This window comes from Acipenser ruthenus, chromosome 37, assembly GCF_902713425.1.
Source record: "Acipenser ruthenus chromosome 37, fAciRut3.2 maternal haplotype, whole genome shotgun sequence".
Lineage (NCBI taxonomy): Eukaryota > Metazoa > Chordata > Actinopteri > Acipenseriformes > Acipenseridae > Acipenser > Acipenser ruthenus.
This window is the reverse complement of record NC_081225.1, coordinates 6197885-6223567: the sequence shown is the minus strand read 5'-3', so window position 1 is coordinate 6223567 and position 25683 is coordinate 6197885. Positions and strand designations below refer to the sequence as shown.

Genomic DNA, 25683 nt, shown 5'->3' with positions numbered 1-25683 from the left:
CACTGCACCCTAATGTGGAGCTGTATATTTACCAAGTGAGGTCTCCCAGTTAACAATATGAACAATTAAAATGCAGGATTTAAATACAGATATGATAAGAAACAATAGTAGAGAGCAGTAAGGTTGGGTATTGTCCAGAAGGGAAGAGATGGTGAGAGGTGAGAGAGAGAGAGAGGTAGATTCCAGAGGAATGGAGAGGGAGATATCAGAGAAGGAGGGGAAAGGTCAGATTTTGACAGGTTGTTTGGAGATTATGCAAGTGCATCCAGGAGGAGATACAGGAGGATGGACTTGGTCCTACTTTTCAACTCAATCCTGTAAAAGTCACCTGCGAGACAGCAGTACATTAACAGCGCAATCTACAGACAATCCTGGTCAGTTACAACACAAATTAGCTTTTAAACTGGCTTATTTAAACAGCAGGCCAATACTACAATTAAGATTCAATTTAGCCACTTACTTGCTCCCAGTTGAAGTTGATCTTTCCTAGTCTAACCCAACATTAAAAATGTTTCTTGGGTGTTAGAGAAAGGGTAAATATTAAAGTTAATTGAAAATAATTTGTTAGCCTATTGCAAAAAAAAAAAAAAAAAAAAAAAGTTTTTTTTGTGTACAGCAGAAATAGCTAATGCAGTAGAGTATATACTTTAAACACTCAGTTACAGAATAATACTAAATTAAACTAGGATATGAATCTTTGTTTTTAACTATGCACATGTAATTTTTACCCGGTAAAATATTATAGAATTTATGACTGCCAAACATTGATAATTGTAAGAAATGTGCCATGTTTTAGTTGAATTGCATGTGTTTTGAAATTAGGTTTATTTTTATAATAAATTTCAGTACAGAAAACATGTTTATTTCAATTAAATGACCTTAAGCAGTCATTTGTTAAGATGAACATTTACAGCAAATGTCAGAATCTACTAACACAATTGTATATATTATATCCTGCTGATACAGGAGACAGATTGCCATTGTTGGTCGACCCTACCTACAGTAATATTACAAAACCAAGTAGTAACAGTAGTCAGCACAGGTCAAATCTTAAGTTCTTACCCAACAGCATCATTTTAGAGCAAAGGTACAATTGCCCCACCCCCATTAACACTGACAACTTTTTACATTGGTAAGGTTAACATCCACAACACTACAGTTGAACAAATGACATAACAATTGTGAACAAGGTTAAAGAAAAAAAACCTTGTACCCATACCTGCCCTGAAAACACATGCAGCCACACTTTACACATCTTTTGATTAGAGACCTCAATTTTATTATCGCTGAAACAGCATTGGCCAATTCTGATTGTTTTAAACTTCTTCAGATGTGCCTTTCTGGATGAATTTATTATAAACTATTTTGACAAAAGAAAAAAACAACCAGATTGGATTAATGATCTGATGTCAGGCTACTAAACATACCTTTCCAAGCCACTCATTTGAAGCAAACAGTACTTTAATTGTTATATTTATCCTGCTAATTATCAAATTGCCATTTATGAGCTGCCTGGTTTTCACAACATTCAGAATTGAAGTGGATTTATCCTGGATCTAAAGTATGCACATTGTTTCTTTATCAAATACATTGCTTCAATGAGTAAACTAAAAGTCATGGGGAATGACAATGTACATGGTTCTATACTTAAACATTTAAGTGTAGTCTTTTTAAAACAGATTGTGGATATGGCCCTCTCTGTCCTGGACATCAATGTCAACAGTCACACTGGTAACACTAAACAAAGGAAAAGTCATGGCAGCTTCGGACAGCAAATTCAAAATTAGTTTTGAATTGTTATTCTGTCAAGCCGATTGGCAGCCTCAAAACAAGACCACAGGTGCTTACAGTTGGGAATTGTGAACCTCTAATGAATTCTATAGTTGGCTGAATCTCATATCCACCAATGGGAAACTGTTTTGCTCCAGTTAGGAACCTCAGTAGATCCTCCAAGGAACATGCTGCATCTACAATAAATACATATATAAAAAAGGCTATAAAACAGAATATACATCTGTATTAATTTAGATAACACGTACTACAGTATGCAATATCCAATTTTTCACAATACCTAAAAAAGGACCAATTGTGTATTTTTAAATGGGTAAAAGTCAAAGATTATGTAATTTTTTTTTTTTACTTTAATACTCAAGAAAAGCAAAAGTAGTTACTATGGTAATGGCAATACTTTAGATTAACCAAACATAGTAAATACAAATAGCACTGATACTTCATTGAAGACAGTGTTATTCATACTGGTTTCTATTATCACTTTCAGTAATGTAACATTCACTATATGGACATTATTGTTGCTTCCCAGTAAAAACCAAGTCCTATTTAGCTTAAGGAGAGATCAATACAAATTAAAACAAGTAAATATGAAAAATGGAAATGCACTATAATAAAAATTGTGCTTACTTAGGTTTGTCAAGCTGCTTAAAAACAGCATGAAATGCATCATCGCCTCTTCCTCCAAATCCCTTTGATTTGACCCCACTTCTGACAGCTCTGCCTCAAACATGTCATATACTTCATCAGGCTGTACAGTTGCTCTTTTCTGGCCACACAAAAGCAACTTCATCACATCTGTAATAGTTAACACATTTATGGTGGAGATTTAATGTAACATTCAAGTTCTAATAATTTCTACTCTACATATTACTCAAAACTGTTGAAACTAGAGCACCTTGTCCAATAGAGGCAAATCTTTGCAGTAACTACTATGTTTGGACCCATTCAATGGAGGGGAGAAAACAAGTGTATTTGGTCACACTTTAAAATGAGAAAGTTTAAGGTTATAATTTTGACTATACCTAGAAATACCCACTATTTTATTGCACACCACAACAGGCTTTTAAGGATGATACTTCACAACTTAAATACTGTGCATTTCCAAAATCCCAAAGATGTGATTATGTATCAAATTTTACAGCAAATATTACAACAACTAAATATGTCAAGGGAGAAACCCTGTGGTCTAGCAAATCTAGTTTGACAGGGGCAACCTTGTTTCACCAAGGCTTATGGAGAATCCTCAAGTTAGCACTATTTTTCTAAGGTTAGGGTTAGTTAGGGTGAGGCTTAGTCTGAATTGCCCAATTGGACGAGGCAAAACTAGACTCACTATACCACTGGGACTTGCCCTTAACATATACATCATATCTACACATTGTAGATAGACTGACCTGGATGTTTTCTTATCAATGTTGCAATTCCAAATGTTTCGAGCCCTTCTTTGAATTCTTCAATTTGAGCACGATTCACTACGGAAGTGTAATATCTTGCAGCCGCTTGGGTGAAGTCTTTTTTTTGGGCATCATTGACCTCCCCTAGAAAGCTGATGTTTTCTGCTATTTTCTCCACAACTGGATCGCCAGTCCAGTCCCTCCTTCCCCGATAGTCTAATATCTACAGAAAGACAAACATCAGTTTACTACACTAAACAGATCAGCGCTTGATATCAAAATGTAAAAAAGTCACATTATTATTATTATACCAGACACCCTTGTTAAGGGGGAGAGAGATTTAGCAACACTCCACCACTTGTGTATTTGTAAATTTGTTTTAGTAGACCTTTATTTTGCATAGCATGGTATATATGTATTATATTGTCCAACATGCAAAAATATGTAATTGACAATTGTTTTATAGCATGTCTTCTACTAATACCTCTTTCAGCTTGCTTTGGACAGTTTCATCAGCAACATCCTCTACAAACCACTGGTTGATTCCTGCAATGGTGTTGATCAGAGATTCTGCAAAAATATTGAGCTGTAGAGAACTCTGAACGAGAACAGTGCCAACAATCCTCCCTGCCATACAATGGGATCTGTTCTGCAATGTTAAAAAGTCAGGAGCTGGAATGAGGTGTCCTTCTTTCCCACACCAAAGTCCTCCCCAGTTGATCAGTCCACGAACAGTCAGTTCCATTAGATTGCGCCTAGGTCCTCCAGAAATCAAGCCCTTGTTCTCCAACAAAAGAAACATTAAGATGTTTGTCCCAACCATAATCAGCTCAGTTCATCCAACGTAGCAAATCTTGGAAAGCATGGTTCCGTCTGACCTTGACATTCTGAACTCCATCAGCAAGAACTGAGGAGCAAAGTTCTGCTATTACACTTTCTGGGCTCCTGTTGACAAGAGGAAGATTAACCGTAATACATGTATTTGGGAGAAAAAAAAAAAGTCTAAAACTTTATATACAGTACTATGGAATGTTATTCGGCTGATTACTTTAATAGCCCTGATTTGGGAAACGATTGATCAAACTGATCATAAGGAAAAACACTGCCTCACTGTATGCCAGAACATACATTGAGGGAAGTTACTTAATATTCTACAGATCTTAACACTAACCTAAGTCTAGAAAAGCTACATAGATTAGTCATAAAATAGAAGAAAATAACAATTGTCAAATCATGGGATCCACCATGGTCAATCTGTCAGGCATATAGCAACTTAATCAGCAATGGTTATATTAATAAGCGTTTCAATTTGCAGTCCAACCCTATATTTGTATTACATATTTATTTAGTATCGCCATTTCTCAAAATACAAATACTAGCGGTGCTACTGAGGGTTAATATTTTAATGTTTGATCATATGTTACAAGTATATAATATTTTGTAAGCTAGATTAACTGGCTAAAATGTAAAGAACATAATGCAAGGTTAATGGCTTCATTTTCAACAAGTGAATTTAACTCAAAAACTAATCTAATATACAGTATGAGGTCCAAAGTACAAACTAAAGAGTGCTGGGACTTGCTTTTCCTGTAGACAACTAAAAAAATCTGACCATGAGTTACAAAATGCAGACGTCTAGTATATTAAGTCATTGGAGCCTAAGGGTCAAGATAAGGACCACTGAACAATTTACCACATTTTAAACTCATATGGCATTTTTTATTTATTTATTTACAAAAATGCATACTTGCCTGTCTACACTGTGAGCTAATGTTCTAGTAGTCACCTCTGAGCCAGTTGACCGTGGGGGAACATCTTCAAAAATGTTTACATCATCATGCTCCGTGACTATGCTATTAAATAAACTGAGATAACAAGTTTAACTTTTTTCAATAGCAAATATTACACAGAAATAAGTGTTCTTGCAATTAAAAAAAAGGGGGGGGGGGGGGGATGTATATATACATATCATATAAAAAAAATATATATATATATATATATATATATATATATATATATTTCAAAGTTTGCATTGCACTCCACAACACATTACTTACACATTCTTTACCCAACCATTCGGTGCTAATTAAATGTGGGATTCCTGGTAGCCCACCCCACTTACTGCCTTTCCCCTACATTCTTCATTGCTCAATTGCAGCTAAAATGTATGCTTGTAGTAACACTAGACATTGTCATATCATATGAGCTATACCAACTAACCTCTCCATTAGAAATAATGTACACAAACATTTTTCACATTACCTTTCAGCACTGACTACTGGAGTTCTATGATGCAGTACATTCTATAAGACCAAAAATGTACACACATTAATACATACAACATTGTTTGTATAACCTACTGTAACTGTTAAGTCAAACTGAGAACAGCACCACAAGAAAGGTAACACTTGTAGTGTTTAAAGTGTGCAGTGTGGTTATTTTGCACGTATTGTGCCTGTTCAGTCCTACAAAGGACCTCACCTGATCAGTTTATTAAACCACTAGGAACTTAATTGCCTGGAATTAGTGATCCTGTACATATTATATTTAGTTTTCCATAAGCGAATAGTTTAACATTTAAGACCAGGTTACTTAACCCAATATGATGAAACAAGACTGGAGAGAGCAAGAAAAATAAATAAATACAGGGGTACTAATATATATGTGTAACATCTCCTGTCCCTTACCCGTTTTAGCTGCTGAACATCATTTTCAAGATTTATTTGATGGGTCAATGAATTGGTAGAACTGAGGAAAGACAGAGTCTCCTTACTTGGTGATTCATGTTCCTGTTCCAGAAACAAACATTTTAAGCAAGATGTCAGGTATTTGTATTAAGCAACATTTCTTTCAAATGAAGGGATTACTGAAAAGGTGTAGACAGCAAGCCTCAATATGACGTTGCCCTTCATTCACATGTACAAAAATATGAACTTGGTTTAACGTAGGTGTTGCACTTGATGAGTACTTCACTGTACATATTTGTAGGTACAGTTATTGTTCCCAAAACAAGTCAAATTTACCTCACTTTCTGGCAGGTTGTGGTGACTAAGAATGTCCAGAGCTCCTTGTCCTGCAAGACTAATCACTTCGGCACCATTCCAAGAAAAACTGACAGAGGTGTTGGGTTTGATCAGTTTCCTTCCACCTGGCAAACACTAAAAACAGTTCAGAAACTTATAAATGCGTTGAGTTGAAATTAAATTGTTCTGAAGAAAATAAGAGTAGGCTTATGTCAGGAAACTACTTAAAATAGAGAAAGATGTGTAGATAAACACTTACCTGTAAAAATGAAAAAACAAACTCTTCTCCATCTGCGCAGAACGTTGTTTGGAAGATTGATCGAATTTCATGTTGCACCTCCGGAGAATTCCATGTAGAGTCCAGATTAAGTTTGCCTGTCAGCCCGACAGAAGCCAATTTCCCCTTGTCCTGACCTCTTGGTGCTTTCCAAGAATTATCCTCTTGCTGAGGTGTACTAAATGGCATACATAGGACGTCTCTAATCACCACCCGGGCCCTTCCAGCTACAGTTCTTCGCTTGGTGAAGGTATTTTGAGGCCTTGTTCTGCCACGAAACACTGAGGGTAGGGATAGAACTCTCTGCAGAGAATGAAATGGTTAAAAAAAATTAAAATTCTGACACTTAAGCAAACAACTTTCTTTATTAATATTTTTTTGGCAGACAAACACTGGTACCCAGGGCTGCACAACAGAGAAGCGGACAGTGGCTTATCAATGGAAACCAGTTTAGACATAAAGTAACACTTATAAATGACTTGCATCAGGTTCAGGTGAGAAATTGGGCTCAGGTCGTTCTCCAATCTGCATCTAAATCAAATAAAACACAACAAATGTATCATTTAAGCGGTTAAAAAAAAAAAGGATATATATATATATATATATAGATATATATAGATAGATATATATATATATATGCACAAGACCTTTTTTTTTTGTAAAATTGCCTTTTAAAATTCCCACTTGAAACAACGTGATAGCAGCATTTGTCAACATCTGCACATATGCTGAAACAAACGCGCTTTACAGCAAAGTTTTACTAGCAGCCCTAAGTTCCAGAGTTTATGATTTCCCCGTGGTTACCTAGTCGTCTTTTAAAATGACCTGACAGCACCAAAAATGTGTTTTTGTTTCTAGATTAAAATGGAGAAATGTGTGAACTGTGGCAGGAGTTAAATTAGGTGGAATCTTATTATATATTTCCATTTTAAACGTGATTCAAATGCGTTTGTCTCTCGACTGATGTATGAACTGTGGGAACGCTAATCAAAGTTTGTCGTGTTTATATGTATTTATTTAATGTAAACTATATAACTCAACTATTCAGAAGAATATTTTTTTTTTAAATGGGATATAAACAACAAAATTGTGTCATGCAAGATACAGCAAAGTTACATTTTGAAAAAAAAAACACGAAACATAACAGCACAGAAATAACACATTTCTGCATTGTCGTTGAGACACTAATGACCCAATAATCCTCAATTGAATTTGTAAGAGGAGGAGAAAAGTCGGACGGGGGGGGGGGGGGGGGGACGGGGACTTTAAAAAAAAAAAAAAAAAAAAAAACTAACGTTCATCAGACTTACCCGTGGCAGAGGTGATTCACTGCTGGCCCGCTGCCTATCATCAGACTGTTGAACTTGTACCAGTGGACTCGCAATGGCATGCTGTACAGCAGGTTGTTGTACACCGCTAGTTCGAGGCTCAACTAACGATTGAACGAGTCTTGTTAGGCTGCTGACCCCATCAACAAGACTCTGTATTGAAGACCCGGCGATGAACACACGACCAGCAGCGTCAGCCATAGTTACTGTCTTGTCTGGAATAAAATTAAGTATATTTCCATAGAAAAGCATGCGCGCCACAAAGCAGTGCGCACATTGGGCAACACTTATCAAGTGACGGTGCGCCATGGTGACGTCACAAATAGAAAGTCATGTGACCCACAAAAGTGCATTTTGTCCCACAGAATGAGTATTCTGTGCCACAAAATTGTATTCTGTGCACATAATCAGCATTTTGTCCGACATAACGAGTATTTTGTGGACAATTATCATTTCGTCCGACAAAATTGTATTTTGTGGCACAGAATGAGCATTTTGTCCCACAGAATGAGTATTCTGTGCCACAAAATTGTATTTTGTGCACAGAATTAGCACTGTGTGCTACAAAATGTGTATTTCGTTCCACAGAATGTGTATTTTGTGCACATAATTAGCATTTCGTCCCACATAATGTGGATTTCGTCCCACAAAATTAGTTTTAGCCCCACAAAATATGCATTTTGTCCCACAAAATGATAATTGTATGTTGAATGATTTTGTGGACGGAACTGAAAACTTACTTTGCTTTTCGTGGACAGAATGTATACTTGACTGTTCATTATGTCCACAAAATGATCTAAGAAAAAGTGTGTTTTGTGCACAAAATGAAAACATTCAATTTCATTTTGTCGACATAATGAAAACTCTTTTACCTTTTTGTCCACAAAATGAAAACTGTCTTTTGCCTTTTGTGGACAATATTATATGCATTTGTTTTTCGTTTTGTGGGACGAAATACATGTTGTAATGTATTTTGTGCACAAAAGCCCTTTCGTGGACAAAATTGTGCATGACAAACGGCGCCCCATAGGACGCCCCTCCGGATCCATTGTTTTGGAAGGACTGGCCCATGAATAAATTGATAAAAACCCTCCTTAAAAATGGTAATGCGATTCCGGCAGGGAGTGATAGAGAGTCTTTTCATTCTCTATTGCAATTCAATCTCAGCAGAACCAGTCTTTCCTCCGAAAAAACATAATCAGCCGCGCCCAGCCATTCAGCGTCCTAAAACAGACAGTAGGCAATCTATTCCGGATCTAACCACCCCACAACTAGCACCGCTAACCAGCAGCCAGCCATTGAAACCCAACACTCGCAAATATTCAACGAGATAAAATCATTTATGCAGCCTTTTTCCGATACTCTATCTTCGGTCAGTTCTCAACTGTCGGATTTAGAGAAAAGGGTGTCTGTTATGGAACAGGGAAAACAATCTACAGCGCAGTCATTCATTTCAGCATCAAATACTGCAGCGCCACCTACAGCTTCTTACGGTCCAGCCCTAATTTCAGCCAGCGAAGCAGATCCTCCAATATACAACCTCGCTACTGCATCTACATACGGATCCTCCTCTCCAACTGCAGCGAGACGTCACACTATATCTCCACAAATCAGACGTGTCATTCTCGAAGGTAAGGACATTAATCTTGTTTCACTATTAATGACGACGTCGGAATTCTTGGACCATAGAGTAGTCGATTGTGGAGATTTGGCGGTAACTCTAAAATCCAGAGATCCCAGACTGCTTAAAAATCTTACATTAGGGGAGTTTGTCCTTGCTTTCTCCATATTCAGGGATGTGTTATGCTCGGTATACCCTAACCGCAGAGCCGAATTGGAATCTTACGAATATTACATCGTGGAGCTGTCTGTCAGATACGGAGGGACTATGTTTTATGAGTATCATAAAGCATTCTCTGCAAAAGCAGCAGCGATATTGGCAGCAGATAATCACATCGTCAATTGGGCTAAACCTGATCCAGATCTATTTAATAGAATTTTCGGAGGTTTAAGGGCTAATGCATGTGGGGTCTGCGCTTCAACAGCTCATTCAACAGCCCTCTGCCCTAAAGCTGCAATTGCATCAACTTCTAAAGCAACCGGTTTCGCCGCTAATTCATACAGATTTTCAGTACCTAATCCTATACATTCTTCAGCTCCCCTCGATCAATCTACAAGGAAAGACAAATACGGGCGCAGTATCAGATTTTCAGGAGGAAGACAAATCTGCAACAATTTCAATACTGGCTTCTGTTCGAATAGGCAATGCAATTTTATCCACATGTGCAGCAATTGCGGTGACGCTCACTCTAATACAATCTGCCCTTTAAAACGCAAGTGACTTTCCCCGATGCTCACCGTCTTTACTCCTATAAACATCCTGGCGTTATCAAGTAAATTACAGAATCATCCCGACAGTAACTTAATTAATTACCTGATCGACGGATTAAAAAATGGTTTTTCAACCGGTCTTACTCAAATTCCTTCTTCCTCGTTCCAAAGCAAAAATCTTTATTCAGCAACTCACGATCCACAATCAGTGCAGTCTCTCATCGAAAAAGAAATTAAGAAAGGATTTATAGTCGGTCCATTTTTAGCTCCTCCTTTTCCAGTATATAGAATTAATCCTATCGGCATTGCCACGAGGAAAATGTCAGGAAAAAAGCGTCTCATTATTGATTTATCAGCACCACGGGGGTCAAGCACCAGCAGCATTAACTCATTAATTCCCCAAGATCGATTTTCCCTGCATTACATCACTATTGCAGACGCAATACATTCAATTAAATTAGCAGGTCGTGGTTCCTGGTTAGCAAAAGCAGATATATCATATCAGACGCATTTAAAGTAATGCCAATCCATCCTTCTCTCCGTCACCTGTTTGGTATATGCTGGGAAGGGAAGTTTTATTTTGCCACTCAATTGACTTTCGGCTGCCGCAGCAGCCCGAAGATATTTGATACCCTGTCGGAAGCATTATGCTGGATTCTCCTTAATGTCTATCATGTCCCGTTCTTGCTCCACTTGCTGGACGATTTTTTAGTAATTTCTCCTCCTTCAGATGCACCAGCAGAAGCGATTTCCAATCTTAAAAGCTTATTTTCTGAAATTGGCGTTCCGCTTTCAGAAGAAAAATCAATCGGTCCCCTTCATTCTTTGGAATTCCTTGGAATCATTCTAGATACAGAAAAGTTTGAAGCCCGCCTGCCTGAGTCTAAACTTAACCATATTCGTTTGCTCATTCAGGATTTTCAGATCAGTAAAACAATTAAAAAACGGGCACTGCTTTCATTGCTGGGTTACTTTAATTTTGCAATACGTATCATTCCACAGGGGAGGACGTTTATATCTCGGCTGCTAGCGCTGGCATCAACAGCAAAAAATCTGGACTCCTATTTAAATATCTCTTCAGAAGCTAGGAAAGACATTAAAATGTGGTCTGCGCTTATTCAGCACTGGAACGGTCTCTCTATGTTTTATGATGATTTCATTTCAGCTCCTCACGATATGGCTTTATTTACTGATGCCTCATCTCTGGGATTCGGAGGTCTATTTAATAATCAATGGTTTTGCAGTACATGGCCTGAGGAAATCGAGAACATATCTCCTCATCTAAAATCCACAGCTCTACTAGAGATATACCCAATTGTAGCAGCTGCCCAGCTATGGGGTCATCTCTGGTCTAAGAAATCAATATTATTTTACTGTGATAATTCAACTACAGTGCATATTATAAATAAAGGACGTTCCTCCTCTGCCCTTATAATGCAATTGCTGCGGCGGCTAGTATGGATTTCAGTCTCTAATAACTTCCTAATACAAGCTCGCCACGTACCGGGCATTTTTAATAATGCAGCTGATGCTCTTTCCCGTTTACAGATTTCCAAATTCCACAGTTTGCTGCCCTCAGCTCTGCAATATCCAGCAGCAACGCCTCAGTTCAATCAGCTGATTTTCAACTAAATCCAACTATTAATAAACTTCTTAATTCAGCTCAAGATTACATGGCATCAGCACTTGCCCCATCTACCAGATCCTCATACTCTACAGGTTGGGCATGTTATGTAACTTTCTGTTTACAAAGCAGGATTAATCCTACTCCATTCAACCAGGACTGGATTATGGCGTTCATAGTGCACGCTAAGGACTCTCTACATCTGGCACCAGCTACAATCAGACTATATTTGTCAGGAATTCAGCATCAATTTCGCTTGATGTCCATCAATTCCCCAACTCTATTATCAATTCCAGCAGTTCGTCTCCTTTTACGAGGAATTTCCAAGTGCTCTCCGGCTCCTTCTTCTGCTCGCTTGCCTATTTCTATAGACATTCTCAGTAAATTGATTTCAATTCTCCGCCACGGCTGTTTTTCTCCATTTGATGATCTAACTATGGAAGTCATATGTCTATCTGCATTTTTTGGATTTTTGAGATGTTCTGAATATACAGTTCCTTCTCTTGCCAGCTTTCCTACCCTAGGTATCCGCTGCAGTGACCTCAAGCTCATCCCAGATTCTCATTTCATCTTATTTCTTCGCATTTCAAAAACAGATCAACTACGGCAAGGACAATGTATTCAGCTTTCTAAGATCAACTCTCCTCTGTGTCCCTTCACTTCCATGTTGAAGTACATTGCAGAACGCAAAGCCATTTCATCCTCTGACCCTTTGTTTATCAATTCAAGCCGGTCCATTGTATCAAGGCATTGGTTTTCAACACACCTTTCCACCGTGGTATCCAGAGCAGGTCTTCCTTCGCAATTCTACACTCCTCATTCATTTAGAATAGGGGCAGCTACTTCAGCCGCCAAAGCCAACATTAACCAGCATTTAATTAAAAATATGGGGCGCTGGACTTCATCAGCAGTTGAAAGTTATATTCGTTCTTCATCATCTGAAATATCCTCCGCACATCAGTCCATTGCTAGTATGTCCGGAGTGGGGACGACCTTTCTGCTTGAGCCACCAAAGATTTCCCCCTAAGAAATAAAATTAAAGAAAGGGGGGTTTTTTCTTTCCACTGTGCAGAGGGTCTTCACATAGTCATTAGGGTACAGTCTACTAACCCCTTTGTCACGTTAAGTGTTTGTTTTCTTTCGTCTAAATGTTTTCTCTTTTCTTCTTTCTTATGCATTGGCGGTTCTCTCTTTTTTCTTCATGTTGCGTCAGCGGGGAGCCGGGGGTCCATCTTTTGGGGGGTTAGTGATTCCACTTTCTCCAACCCTTTGTTAAGCTCCGCTTCATTTACCTCATAGAGGAGGGTTCTCCATGAGTCAGAGGGGACCCCCGGCCAAACCCTTCCATCTGCATGTATGTTTCTTTTGGGATTCTTCTTTCAGGTCTGATGCCTCTATGTGAGGGTCCCCAAGCGGTGGCATCCCTCGTGTTTTTCGGGTCTCCTCAAAGACGGTGGCCCCTCTCCTGTTTGTCGGGTCTCCTCAGCGACGGAACCCCCTACTGTATATGTTGGGTCAGGAAGAGCCGGAACCTCTTTTGTGTTATTAATACTAATTCATGTTTTTCTTTCCGGTTCGCGAGCCTCTTCGTATGTCGGGTAACCTCAGAGACGGTGCCCCTCTCGTTTGTCGGGTCACCTCAAAGACGGTGGCCCCCCTCCTGTTTATCGTGTCTATCGATCAAGTAAATGTTGGGCCTGGAAGAGGCGGAGCCCCTCTCTCCATGTGTATATGTTTACTAACTCTGTCAATAAACACTATCAGGTGGCATAGCTCCGCCCCGTGAATTGTGAAGACGAAAAAAAAAAACGTACCCACTTTATTTTTTAAAAGTGTAAAATTGAGATTATATATATATATATATATATATATATATATATATATATATATATATAATATATATAGTATATAATATTTTAAATTTCTTCACATTACTGTGATCTCGGGCTGTATAGACACTGCGGTTTATCAAATTCGCGCCACAAAGACGTTTCTCATTAGTCAGTTTCCCAAGTTACTCTGTAGGCTGCTCTGGTACAGCGCAGCAGTATGAAACGTAGAAAAAACCAACCAATTACACATTTCTTTCTAAAGAAGACAACTCTGGGTAAGAATCAATGTTAAGTGAATTTATCATCTATATTGTTGTTTTTCCCCTGTGCAATGTGATGTTTATCTGCAATACGTTTTGATAAATCTTTTTTTTTTTTTATGTATAATGTTTTAACGCCAGCACAGCAAAAATCCAAGTATCTGTTTTTATGATGACATTAAATGTGTAGCTAAACCGGGATAGCTGGCAGTATGTTTTTTTTTTTTTTGTTTGTTTGTTTGTTTTGCTCGTCTCTTTAATTGGACAGTCAGCTCGTCCAAGTATCACCCTACCTGCTATAGCATAGCGTTTTATTATAGCATAGTGGCTGTGTATTTGCATCTATAGCGACCCGGCCTGTGCGCCAGGCAGCACCAGGACCTCTGCGACCGGTTTCCCCCGGCGGAAGTACTGTACTACTTCCTATCGTCGATTTATATTGACAAAAGAATATTAGAATTGAGTGAGAAACTGTAAACGTTCAAAGGAGAGCTAGCGTTCAGAGGTGGGAACATCACATTATTAATATTATTATTATTGTTGTTGTTGTTGTTATTTTTGGTGAATACCTTGTCAAAGTATTATAGAGTTGTACACGAACAGCACCAGTCCCAGCAGTGTCAGCACCAGTCCCAGCAGTGTCAGCACCAGTCCCAGCAGTGTCAGCACCAGTCAGTATCAGCACCAGTCCCAGCAATGTCAGCACCAGTCCCAGCAGTGTCAGCACCAGTCCCAGTGTCAGCACCAGTCCCTGTGTCAGCACCAGCACCAATCACAGTATCAGCACCAGTCCCAGCAGTGTCGGCACCAGTCCGTGTCAGCACCAGTCCCAGTGTCAGCACCAGTCCGTGTCAGCACCAGTCCCAGCAGTATCAGTACCAGTCCCAGCAGTGTCAGCACCAGTCCCTGTGTCAGCACCAGCACCAATCACAGTGTCAGCACCAGTCCCAGTGTCAGCACCAGTCCCAGCAGTGTCAGCACCAGTCCTAGCAGTGTCAGCACCAGTCCTAGCAGTGTCAGCACCAGTCCCAGTGTCAGCACCAGTCACGGTGTCAGTACTAGTCCCAGCATTGTCAGCACCAGTCCCAGTGTCAGCACCAGTCTTACCAGTCAGCAGCAGTTACCAGTCCCAGCAGTGTAAGGCAACTTAAGTAGCAGTGAACCAAATGCAAGTCAATAAAGGTATGAACCCATCTACTTATTAATATTGATGTTATATTCTTGTCCTTTTAAAATCACATATTTCGGACAGTGTGAATATGGTCATTTTAGGTTGCTGTGGTTTTGCTGGGAGACAATTAGTTTTAATCTTTGAAATAATATGGGTAATCAAATTTTAACATTAACATCATCATCCAAGGGACTTAATATTGCTTTGCAGTTTGAATGAACAGTCTCCAGGCTTTATAAGGTGATAACTTTTACCTGTATAACATGAACAGGATCTGCAAGAGGGTTGTTCAACTTTTTTTGCCTCAGTAAAAATCTAATCCTAGCTACGCCCCTTGAGTTCATGCTACACATTTCCAATATCGAGACTGAAGTTACGATTTAAGATGTTTTAGACTGCAAGAGTTACATATCGTTCTGTCTCGTTACTTCGTCTCGTAAATATATAGAGTTCATGCATCACCCAATTGTTAATAATGACAGGTCTAATTCTGCACAAAAAAGGAATGCTGCTTCCCCTTACCACTGTTTGGCACCGTCTAAAGGTTGGTTCCCTTTCAATTCGAAGACAACCACCAAGACATTACGTATGGGATATGCCTGCCCATTGGGTAGGTATTGCTGAGCTCTCTTTACCAGAGATGCTGATAGGCCCCTTCCTGGGATGATGCACTTGGTCCCGCCCACTGAGGGGATAAAACTATCATCCAAAGGAAGCCATTTCTCTTTTTCTTTCTCAAGATGGTAAGGTAAGACCTCTATGTCTAGCTGAGCGTGTTGATAAAAAAGAGCTTCTCGATTGTATTTCCATTGCATTCGTGCTGAAAGCTGGCTCGCCGCTTTCCCGGAATCAACGACTTTGAAAAAACAGAGCCTTTTGCCTTTCTGTCTTTCAGCAGCCTCCTCGCTTGCGTGGTGGACCGCTCTTTGTTATCTGTCTTTCGTGTGTGAGCGACTGCCTGTGCAGTCACCCGCGAGTGGTTGTCTATTTCTTTCTGAGAGTACACAGTTCCTCCACAGGGCTAGGCTTTGCCATATCCCCGCTGTTGAGTGACTATTCTAGCCATGCTCTCCTCCACGGGGCTAGGCCTTGCCGGCGTAGGCCCGCCCACCTTGGTAGGTCAGGCCTTGTAAACAAACAGTGTGCTGTTCCCTATACTATCTTTCTACTGTGTTTTTGATGTCTGCTTCAACTCGGCCCTTGTGTGCACGCGACACGCTGACCAGATGTGTGTGACCGCACGGTTAGTTTAGGCACAATTGCGTAGCGGCCACCCCGGTGCTTCGGTACCGCGGTACACGAATAGCTCTTGGTACTTAGGTACCTCGGTGCACAAGTGCTCAGTGCGTACACCACATGGTACCCAGCGTCAAAGCGCTGCATGGTACACAGTGCACGCGGTGCTTGGTACGCACTGTGCTTGGTACCCACTGCTAAAGCGCTGGTGCATGGACGCACGCCGCTTGTTACACACGGTGCACACGGTGCTTGGACACTGCCACAGAACTAGCGCAAGAGTTCACTGTGCTGCACGGTACACGGTGCACACGGTACTGGGGTGCGCACAGTGGTGCCCACTGCTACAAGAGCTAGTGCAAGAGTGCATGCTGCTGCACAGTACACGGTGCACGTAGTGCTTACGGTACTTTGTGCGCACGGTGCTCGGTAGGCAGGTGTCTAGTACTTCGGTGCGCATATCGCCTTCGGGTGCTCAGTGCACGCGGTGCCTTTTTGCCCTCTGTCTGTAGATGGTGCTCCACTCCTCTGTAGGCTACGCACTGCCCCGGTCGTGTGACTGCACATAGTCCAGACTAGACACCCCTGTGCACTGTGTTTACACTTTTTCTGTTTAACAGCCTACATCGCTTTGCGATTGCATTCTGCTTTCAAACCTTACAGCGGTCGCTGTTTTGTGTTTTCCTCTGCTATTGCAGTTTAAAAAAAAAAAAAAAAAGAAAAAGATGCATGATCCTCCACCAGACCCCAGCTCTGCCGCGCCCCGCTGTGGAGTTGACTCTGCTCGACTGCCTCAGCCCGCCCTCTCTATGCGCTTAAAAATTTCAGTTCACCTGCGTTGCCGTGGTGTCTGTTGTATTATCCTCACAGCTGTTGTGTGCGTGTATGTGTGGTTTTATTTCACTGCCTTGCAGTTTAGAAATAAAAAATAATACAAGCGCGATTCCTCCATCGGGATCCAGCTCTGCTGCGCCTCGCTGTTGAGTGGCTTCTGCCGGGTTGTTTCAGCCTGCATACTTGGTGGGCTGGTAAAAACAAAACAAAATCAGTTACCCACGTTGCGGTGGTGACTGTTATTTTTACCCACACAGCTTGCTGTGGTGTGTGTGTGTGTGTGTGTGTATTTGTTTCTTTACTGCCTTGCAGTTTAAAAAGAAAAAGTAGCAGCAGCGTGATTCCTCCACCGGGACCCAGCTCTGCTGTGTCCCGTTGTGCAGCTGAATTAACTGGCTTGTTTCAGCCGGCCTACTTGGTGCGCTTGGTCACCCGCCTGGCATGGTGAATGTGTTTCTCCCATAGCTGAATTGCTGTGTGTGTAAGCCTCTATGTTTTCCTATTACTGCCTTTGCAGTTAGAAAAAAAAAACAGTACACTTTTATTCCTGCCTAATGAGCCACAGCTCCTTGAGCCTGTGCTCCACTCTGGCATACGCTTCGCGCTGCCACGTTGTGTGACTGCTCGCAGCCCAGAACCAGGTTATCACCGCTCTGCACCGTGGTGCAGCACCGTGCGCTCCCCTGTACTGCTCTCCTGATTGCCTACCGCAGCCACTCGAGTCTGTGCATCCACCCCGGTATATGCTATGTGCTACCCCAGGCTATGTTGACTTCACGCGGTTAAGTCTAGGCACCTCTCAGTGCTTCGGCGCCCTCAGTGTTTAGAAGCTCCATGCCTCGGTGCTTAGCGCCACAGCATGTCAGTAACACCTGCGCTCGGTGCCCGATTTTTCGATGCACAAGTCCTCGGTGCTTCAGCACCCTTGGTGCCCGAGTGCTTCAATACACAGGTCTACATCCTCCGGTGTTTAAACAATGCCTTTGGGGCTGTGCAGACATCAAGCATAGCTAAAGTCCACACTTGCATGTCCTGCACAATGTCCCCTGCTAGCAGGGAGTCGTACGTGGCTATTGCTGGCCCCGGAGCTAACCCCGCCTGCACCGGTGATTGCCCCGGATGTTACAGAACCAGATTTCAGCATTGCTGAGGAGGAACATGATGCGATGCCATCCTAGCTCCCTTGCGGCTGCAAGTGATCAGGGTGATGAACTACCTGGACGACTGCCATTCGCAACTGTCTGGCCCTGTTCAACAAGGGTTCACAGTACAATTGGTGTTGTGTTAAAAACTATTGAGTCTGATGGCCGCGGCTTCATCACTCGCCCAACCAGGGTTACTTCACATGTGCCCGATCCAAGTGTGGCTCAGTGCCTTCAGCTGCACCCCAAGTGCGACAGACACCGTCGGCTGACCGTGTCTCGCCTATGCTGGGAAGTTCTACGCCGGTGGAGGCAAGCCTCTCAACTGAGCGAAGATGTAAGGATGGGAGTGATACACAACCATCAGTTGGTGATGACAGGCACACCTAACTGTGGTTGGGAGGCAGTCTGGGCAGGCAGAGGAGTTTGCGGACCCTGGTCGGATCGCTGGACATCCCTGCACATAAATGCGTGGGAGCTGAGAGCAGCCCACGAGTGGCTCAGAGTGTTTTTGTACGCTTTCCTGCTTATACCGCTGCTCCCGGCCTTTCTCGAAAAGGTCCGGTTAGAGGAAGCATCAGTGGCCCGCAAGTGGCCCAGGAAAATCTGGTTTTCGACCCTGTGCCAGCTGTTACACTGCCAGGCCTGGGAGTTTCCACTGCGCATGGATCTCCTCAGTCAGGTAAAAGGCTCTCTTTGGCACCTGGAAACGGGCAGGTTCCGGCTATGGGTCTGGCCTCTGAAAGGGACCGCTGGTTAACCCTAGGGCTATTAGATGCAGTTGTGGGTACGCTAGGGCAGACTCCACTAGGTCCTTGTACCCCTATAAGTGGAGGTATTTCCAGGCTTGGTGTCTGGCTAGAAGCCATGACCCCATATCTTGCCCCATACCAGTCATCTTACAGTGAACTGCTTGATGCTAGTAGGTCACCTTCCACCTTGAAGTTGTATTTATTGGCTATCTCTGCTTTCCATAACCCTGTAGATTCAGTGTCTCCAGGCTAGCATTTTTTGGCTACCTGTTTTCTTAAAGGCACTCAGCGATTACGCCTTCCCAGGAGGACTGTTCTCCCCAAATGGAGCCTTAATATTGTACTGGAGGCTCTCACGAAGGCCCCGTTTGAGCCCATACACTCCATAGAGTTGAAGTACCTGTCTATGAAGACAGTCTTCCTCTTGGCTATCACCTCCGCTAAGCGGGTCAGTGAGCTGCAGGCGCTGTCTGTGCACAGCTCCTGCATGCGTATTTGGGAGGATGGCAGCAGGGTGTCTCTGCGCACCAACCCTTTAGTCTGTGGAACTGGAGTCCTTCCATCCACCTCCGTTTGCTTCAACAGATTGAATTTCCTTTGCCCAGTGCGGGCATTGAGATGATACATGCATAGGACAAGAGCTCTGCGTCAGTCTGACCAGCTCTTCGTCTGTCACGGGACACGGACCTTAGGATAGCCCCTCTCTAAGCAGCATCTGTCACATTGTATTGTGTATACAGTCTCGACTGCATATAATGGTGTTGGCTTGGTGTTGGCTTGCCCCCACCATCTTGGGCCCTCTTCAGAGGTGCCTCGATGTCTGATATTTGTACTGCAGCTAGCTGGGCTATGCCACATACTTTCTCCAGGTTCTACTGTCTTAATGTTGTAGACCCTGCCTTGCCTTCTGTAGGCACAAGGGTCCTTGAGGGTGTAAGTTCACACTAACCTCTGGGTTAGACGGTGCTTGTGCATCCCTCATATGCTGCCGTTCCTTCTCCCTTGCGACGGCTCTGGTATACATTATCCCATATGTATTGTCTTGGTGCTTGTCTTTGAATACCGTAAGTTACTTACAGTAACCCTGGTTCCATGAACGAGAAGATGACCACCAACCGCAAGGTCGCTTCGGTCGCCCTCATGGGTTCGACTGAAAAAGAGAAATTGCTTTCTTTGGATGATAGTTTTATCCGCTCGGTGGGCGGGACCGAGTGCATCATCCCAGCACTCTGGTATAGAGAGCTCAGCAATAACTACCCAATGGACAGGCATATCCCATACGTAATGTCTTCGTGGTCGTCTTCTCTTTCAGGGAACCAGGATTACGGTAAGTAACCTAACGTTTATGCTTCTCTCGCAGACAAAAGCCATACATTAGCTGCAGACACTTCTACGGGTGCGCCAGAAGGACTGAAGCACTCCCGAGTTTGCAGACTTTTTGACGCAGTAAAATGGTCGTAGCTGTTGTTATTCAATGTCAACCCAGGGGACTTTTTTGACCTGAAAAAAGAAACAAGGACCAGGGGTCACAAATGGAGATTAGATAAAGGGGCATTCAGAACAGAAAATAGGAGGCACTTTTTTACACAGAGAATTGTGAAGGTCTGGAACCAACTCCCCAGTAATGTTGTTGAAGCTGACACCCTAGGATCCTTCAAGAAGCTGCTTGATGAGCAGCAGTGTGGAGTAGTGGTTAGGGCTCTGGACTCTTGACCGGAGGGTTGTGGGTTCAATCCCCAGTGGGAGACACTGCTGTTGTACTCTTGAGCAAGGTACTTTACCTAGATTGCTCCAGTAAAAACCCAACTGTATAAATGGGTAATTGTATGTAAAATAATGTGATATCTGTATAATGTAAAATAATGTATAATGTGATATCTTGTAACAATTGTAAGTCGCCCTGGATAAGGGCGTCTGCTAAGAAATAAATAATAATAAAATAATAATAATGAGATTCTGGGATCAATAAGCTACTAACAACCAAACGAGCAAGATGGGCTGAATGGCCTCCTCTCGTTTGTAAACTTTCTTATGTTCTATAAAGCCACTTACAAATGTGCCATGAACTGCGGTGTACACTTGTTATAATATTAAAGCAGCTGTTTGAGAATACCCTTGCTGTAAAAACAACGCTAAAGTTAAACACGAAGAGCAAGTGAGCTCATGTCCAAAGACAATGTGTGTCCGCCCTCAACGTTAATAAATATAGTTGGTGAACTGGATGTCATGAGCCAGCTCGATTGCCCAAAACAGCACAACAAACACATAAACCAACAAGTTGTTGATGCCCTCTCAGAAATGACCAAATAAAATTACAAATGAACGTATTGATTGTGTTTTATTTGTTTGCATCATTAATATTTAAGACAACGGTAAATCCAACACAGCTTAAAAGAAAGAGAACCTTTGACAGCACGAGCCTCCTCAGATCACTGCTGTCCAACTGAAATTGGTGGCTGAGGTAACCTTCCCCCTGTCTGTCTCACACAGGCAGCCACTAACTCCTGAACTCCTAATTTTGTTGTTGACAAGAGTTTGTGCAGGATACAGCAGGCAGTGGCAATTTTGGGAACAAACTAATGCTGCACTTCAGTCCATTTCATCAGTATCCACCACCTCCCTTTCAAGTGCCCACTACCTGTATTTGCCCACTTCCTCAGCAGCTGTCAGCCGTCTGGACGGGTAGGGTTTCTAAGCCAGGGAAGTAGTATACGCAGCATCACCTGATCCCCTATGTGCTGTATTGCCTGAAAGAAAGGGAAATATATATAATGTCTCTGCCAGTTTTCAACCATGGTGATCTGCAATACCTGTTGGTACCTCCATCGTAAGATAAATTAGTTGAAACAGTATTCACTACAAACGACATGACACCCCACTAATGACATCTGAAAAACAATTTGGGCAAGAGCAGTAAAACATATTATAAACAACCAGGCACAAGGTATTTAGAAATTGCAGCTTAGATTTTCTTGTGTACCAGTTCTCTGTGTGCGCATGGAAACAACATTTTCATGGGCCATCTGCAAAAACAGCACGAGAACTTTACACATAGCTCATTTACATATCAACCCCCACCTTTCCCTTTAATTTGCATGACCTCGAGTGAAATGCCATGTTTTCTCAAGTAAAATAAACTGAGCAAATGGAAACCCGAAAAAGCATTTTGCACGAGACATTTTTCTCGAGCTAAAAAAATCACACACTCTTGGCAACTCCACCATTGTCTTTTGGGATATGTAGTGACTTTAGAGCTCTGTAAATGTAAAACTACTCACACATACTTAAATATTGTAAGACAGGCGTGCAATGGACAAAAAGTTAATTGTTTTGTGATTAATGATTACTGGGATAATCTTACATTGATTTAAAAACTGCTGCATTCTCGATTCACACACGATTCACACACTGTCCTCACTAGTAACACTTTACCGCAAACATGTTTTTTTTTATTCTTTATTTCCAAAAAATGAATTTAGTCTTCTTTTTTTCTAATACAGTAGCAGTCATCATAGTGGTTGTTGTATTGTTGCTATCTAGTTTTGAATTTTGATTTACATTTTCTGAGGATGGTGTCATTTTAATGCTTTTGTGAAACAAATTGCAATTACTATTGAGATATAAGACTAAAAACAGGTAGGGGTATGGACGTGTATGATATACAGATATAATATGCTTCCATTTAATTGCAAATATTATTACATTCAAATATGTTCATGTAGATGCTGCAATAGTGGACATTTCAGTGTGTGGATAGTGAAGGGGGGTTACAGCGGGTGTGGTATTTCTATTTCATAGTGAAGGGACACACAGGGGTTACATAAGAACATAAGAACATAAGAAAGTTTACAAACGAGAGGAGGCCATTCAGCCCATCTTGCTCGTTTGGTTGTTAGTAGCTTATTGATCCCAGAATCTCATTAAGCAGCTTCTTGAAGGATCCCAGGGTGTCAGCTTCAACAACATTACTGGGGAGTTGGTTCCAGACCCTCACAATTCTCTGTGTAAAAAAGTGCCTCCTATTTTCTGTTCTGAATGCCCCTTTATCTAATCTTCATTTGTGACCACTGGTCCTTGTTACTTTTTTCAGGTCAAAGAAGTCCCCTGGGTCGACATTGTCTATACCTATTAGGATTTTGAATGTTTCAATCAGATCGCCGCATAGTCTTCTTTGTTCAAGACTGAATAGATTCAGTTCTTTTAGCCTGTCTGCACACTTTTCTCCATTAAATGTCATTTGCCATGTGTCTGTCCAATTCTGAATGCTGTCTAGATCATTTTGAATGAACTTTGCTGCTGCAACAGTGTGTGCCACTCCTACTATTTTTGTGTAGTCTGCAAATTTAACGAGTTTGCTTACTATACCAGAATCTAAATCATTAATGTAGATTAGGAATAGCAGAGGACCTAATACTGATCCCTGTGGTACACCACTGGTTACCTTGCTCCATTTTGAGGTTTCTCCTCTAATCAGTACTTTCTGTTTTCTACATGTTAACCACTCCCTAATCCATGTGCATGCATTTCCTTGAATCCCTACTGCGTTCAGTTGGAGAATTAATCTTTTATGCGGGACTTTGTCAAAAGCTTTTTGGAAATCTAAATAAACCATGTTGTATGCTTTGCAGTTATCCATTTTCAATGTTGCATCCTCAAAAAAAGTCATGCAGGTTAGTTAGACACGATCTCCCTTTCCTAAAACCATGCTGACTGTCTCCCAGGATACTGCTACCATATAGGTAATTTTCCATTTTGGATCTTATTATAGTTTCCATAAGTTTACATATAATAGAAGTCAGGCTTACTGGTCTGTAGTTACCTGGTTCGGTTTTGTCTCCCTTTTTGTGGATCGGTATTACGTTTGCTATTTTCCAGTCTGTCGGTACAACCCCTGTGTCAAGAGACTGTTGCATGATCTTGGTTAGCGGTTTGTAAATAACTTCTTTCATTTCTTTGAATACTATTGGGAGGATCTCATCCAGCCCAAGGGATTTGTTTATTTTAAGAGCTCCTAGTCCCTTTAACAACGGGTGTGGTATGTCTATATGATAGTGAAGGGGAATACAGTGGTTACAACGGGTGTATTTCTATTTGTTTGATAGTGAAGGGGAACACAGGGTTTGCAGCGGGTGTGGTATTGCTATTTGTTTTGATATTTTGCAGCAGCCATGTTTGTAGACTTGGAAAGGCTGGCTGAGCAGTAAAGGGAAACTGGCATTTCAGTCTTGTGGTTTATTTTTTTTTTATTTTAACTAGAGAATAAAAACAGTTGTCATAAGCATGTATCAGAGGGGCAGGACCACCGAGAGAGTGGGGAGAGAGGACGGAAAGAGGATGGGGGAATTTCCCTGGCCTTTCTATATATATATATATATAAAATATATATATATAACATATATATACCTGTTGGTACCTCCATCTGACATATATAAACGCCTTGCCGCAGGATAATGCCAAGTGTATCATATTGTATGGACTTTTATCTCTTATGAAAAATAGTTGAGATTGCGAACTACATAAAAAGGGCATCACATTTGCGGATCCAGGTTAATAATGATACTTTGTAATTGATATGAGAAAATTGCAATTGATTCATTTTCCATTGTTTTATTTTCTCTTTATTAAAAAAAGGTAAACAAACAAGTATAATGTAACCAAAAGCCTTGATTCAATACACAGCTAGTTCATTTTTCAATATGGGTAAGCCGGACCAAGACAAAACAATGCGAAACGTCTTTAAAACTATACCACACAGTTAAAAAAAGTATGAAAACTAATAGTAATAATTTATTATTTTTATTTTGTAGACCAGGGATTTTTGAAGACGTTTTGCATTGTTTTGTGCCCTGTCCGTGCACTTCTGTCTTGCTGGCGCTTCACCCTCCCCTGATCTGTTACTGAAAAAACATCACAAAAATACATCAATTATTTTCTGTTTTATATTTGTAATTAATTTAGAACAATTTGTAGATTTTATTTTTCACTTTGACATTATGGACTTTTTTGTGTTGATCAGTGGCAAAAACTCTTAATTAAATACATTTTGATTCCATGTTGTAACACAGTAAAATGTGGAAAAGTCCAAGAGGGGTGAATACTTTTGAGAGCCATTGTATATATGTGCGCACACTGTATAAAAAAATGTGAAATTACTCTGGGACAATCCGTTCTTCATATAGGAATGACACCTTTAAGGACTACAGACACCTTTGGTGACGTCATTATAATACTTGGCTAATAAGCTATTTGCATTGCTCCAAACTTTATGTATTTTTAGACTTTTAGACATTTGTTTAGGCAGTATAAAAATGACCAATGGGGTAAGATGCTCTTTATTGATAAAACAGCCTTAATTAAAAAAAGGTATATTGTCTAAAGAGAAACGTAGATTAATTATTGATCAACCCCATGTAAAACATGCTTACTCCAAACTTTAGCTGCCTTTTCAAACATATGGTTCTGTAATATATGTGGGGAAAGAAATGTATACTAGAAAAAACTGTTTAGACTGAGACAGCAGTGCTGTCAGCAAGAGTTCCGATGCAGCAGTGTGCACTACGCGGTACAGTAGTTGTCAGTACCACACCATAGGCTATGTACTCAAATATAATTTACATATATGGCCAAATGCTTTGCATCTCCTAGTAGAATATTAGAATGCAGACATCATTCATATATATATATATAT

The 25683-nt window shown here is 41.1% G+C and overlaps 3 protein-coding genes across 4 annotated transcripts in view; 1 reads left to right on the top strand and 2 right to left on the bottom strand.

Moving 5' to 3' along the window:
- Positions 1-936: 936 nt before the first annotated feature.
- LOC117414314 (G2/M phase-specific E3 ubiquitin-protein ligase-like) lies at positions 937-4152 on the bottom strand. The gene is made up of 4 exons (XM_059008399.1): positions 3670-4152; positions 3186-3408; positions 2419-2586; positions 937-1967 (listed from the first exon to the last, which is right to left on the bottom strand). Exons 1-4 carry the CDS (start codon positions 4006-4008, stop codon positions 1798-1800), a joined length of 900 nt encoding a protein of 299 aa, XP_058864382.1. The 5' UTR covers positions 4009-4152; the 3' UTR covers positions 937-1797.
- Positions 4153-4411: 259 nt separating this feature from the next.
- Positions 4412-8122, bottom strand: LOC131706756 (uncharacterized). Its single transcript, XM_059008440.1, has 7 exons — positions 7796-8122; positions 6468-6788; positions 6209-6343; positions 5873-5974; positions 5448-5488; positions 4937-5050; positions 4412-4439 (listed from the first exon to the last, which is right to left on the bottom strand). The coding sequence occupies exons 1-7, from the start codon at positions 8120-8122 to the stop codon at positions 4412-4414; spliced, it is 1068 nt and encodes a 355-aa protein (XP_058864423.1).
- Positions 8123-9275: 1153 nt separating this feature from the next.
- The window catches only part of LOC117397945 (chromaffin granule amine transporter-like), a 42896-nt gene continuing 26488 nt past the window's right edge, over positions 9276-25683 (top strand). Inside the window, exon 1 of one of the 2 annotated variants that reach the window (XM_059008395.1) lies at positions 9276-9444. The gene's annotated coding sequence lies outside the window, so the exon portion shown is untranslated. Of the gene's footprint in view, positions 9445-13820; positions 13876-25683 lie in introns of those variants that run through there. The other variant, XM_059008394.1, reaches the window with a different exon arrangement.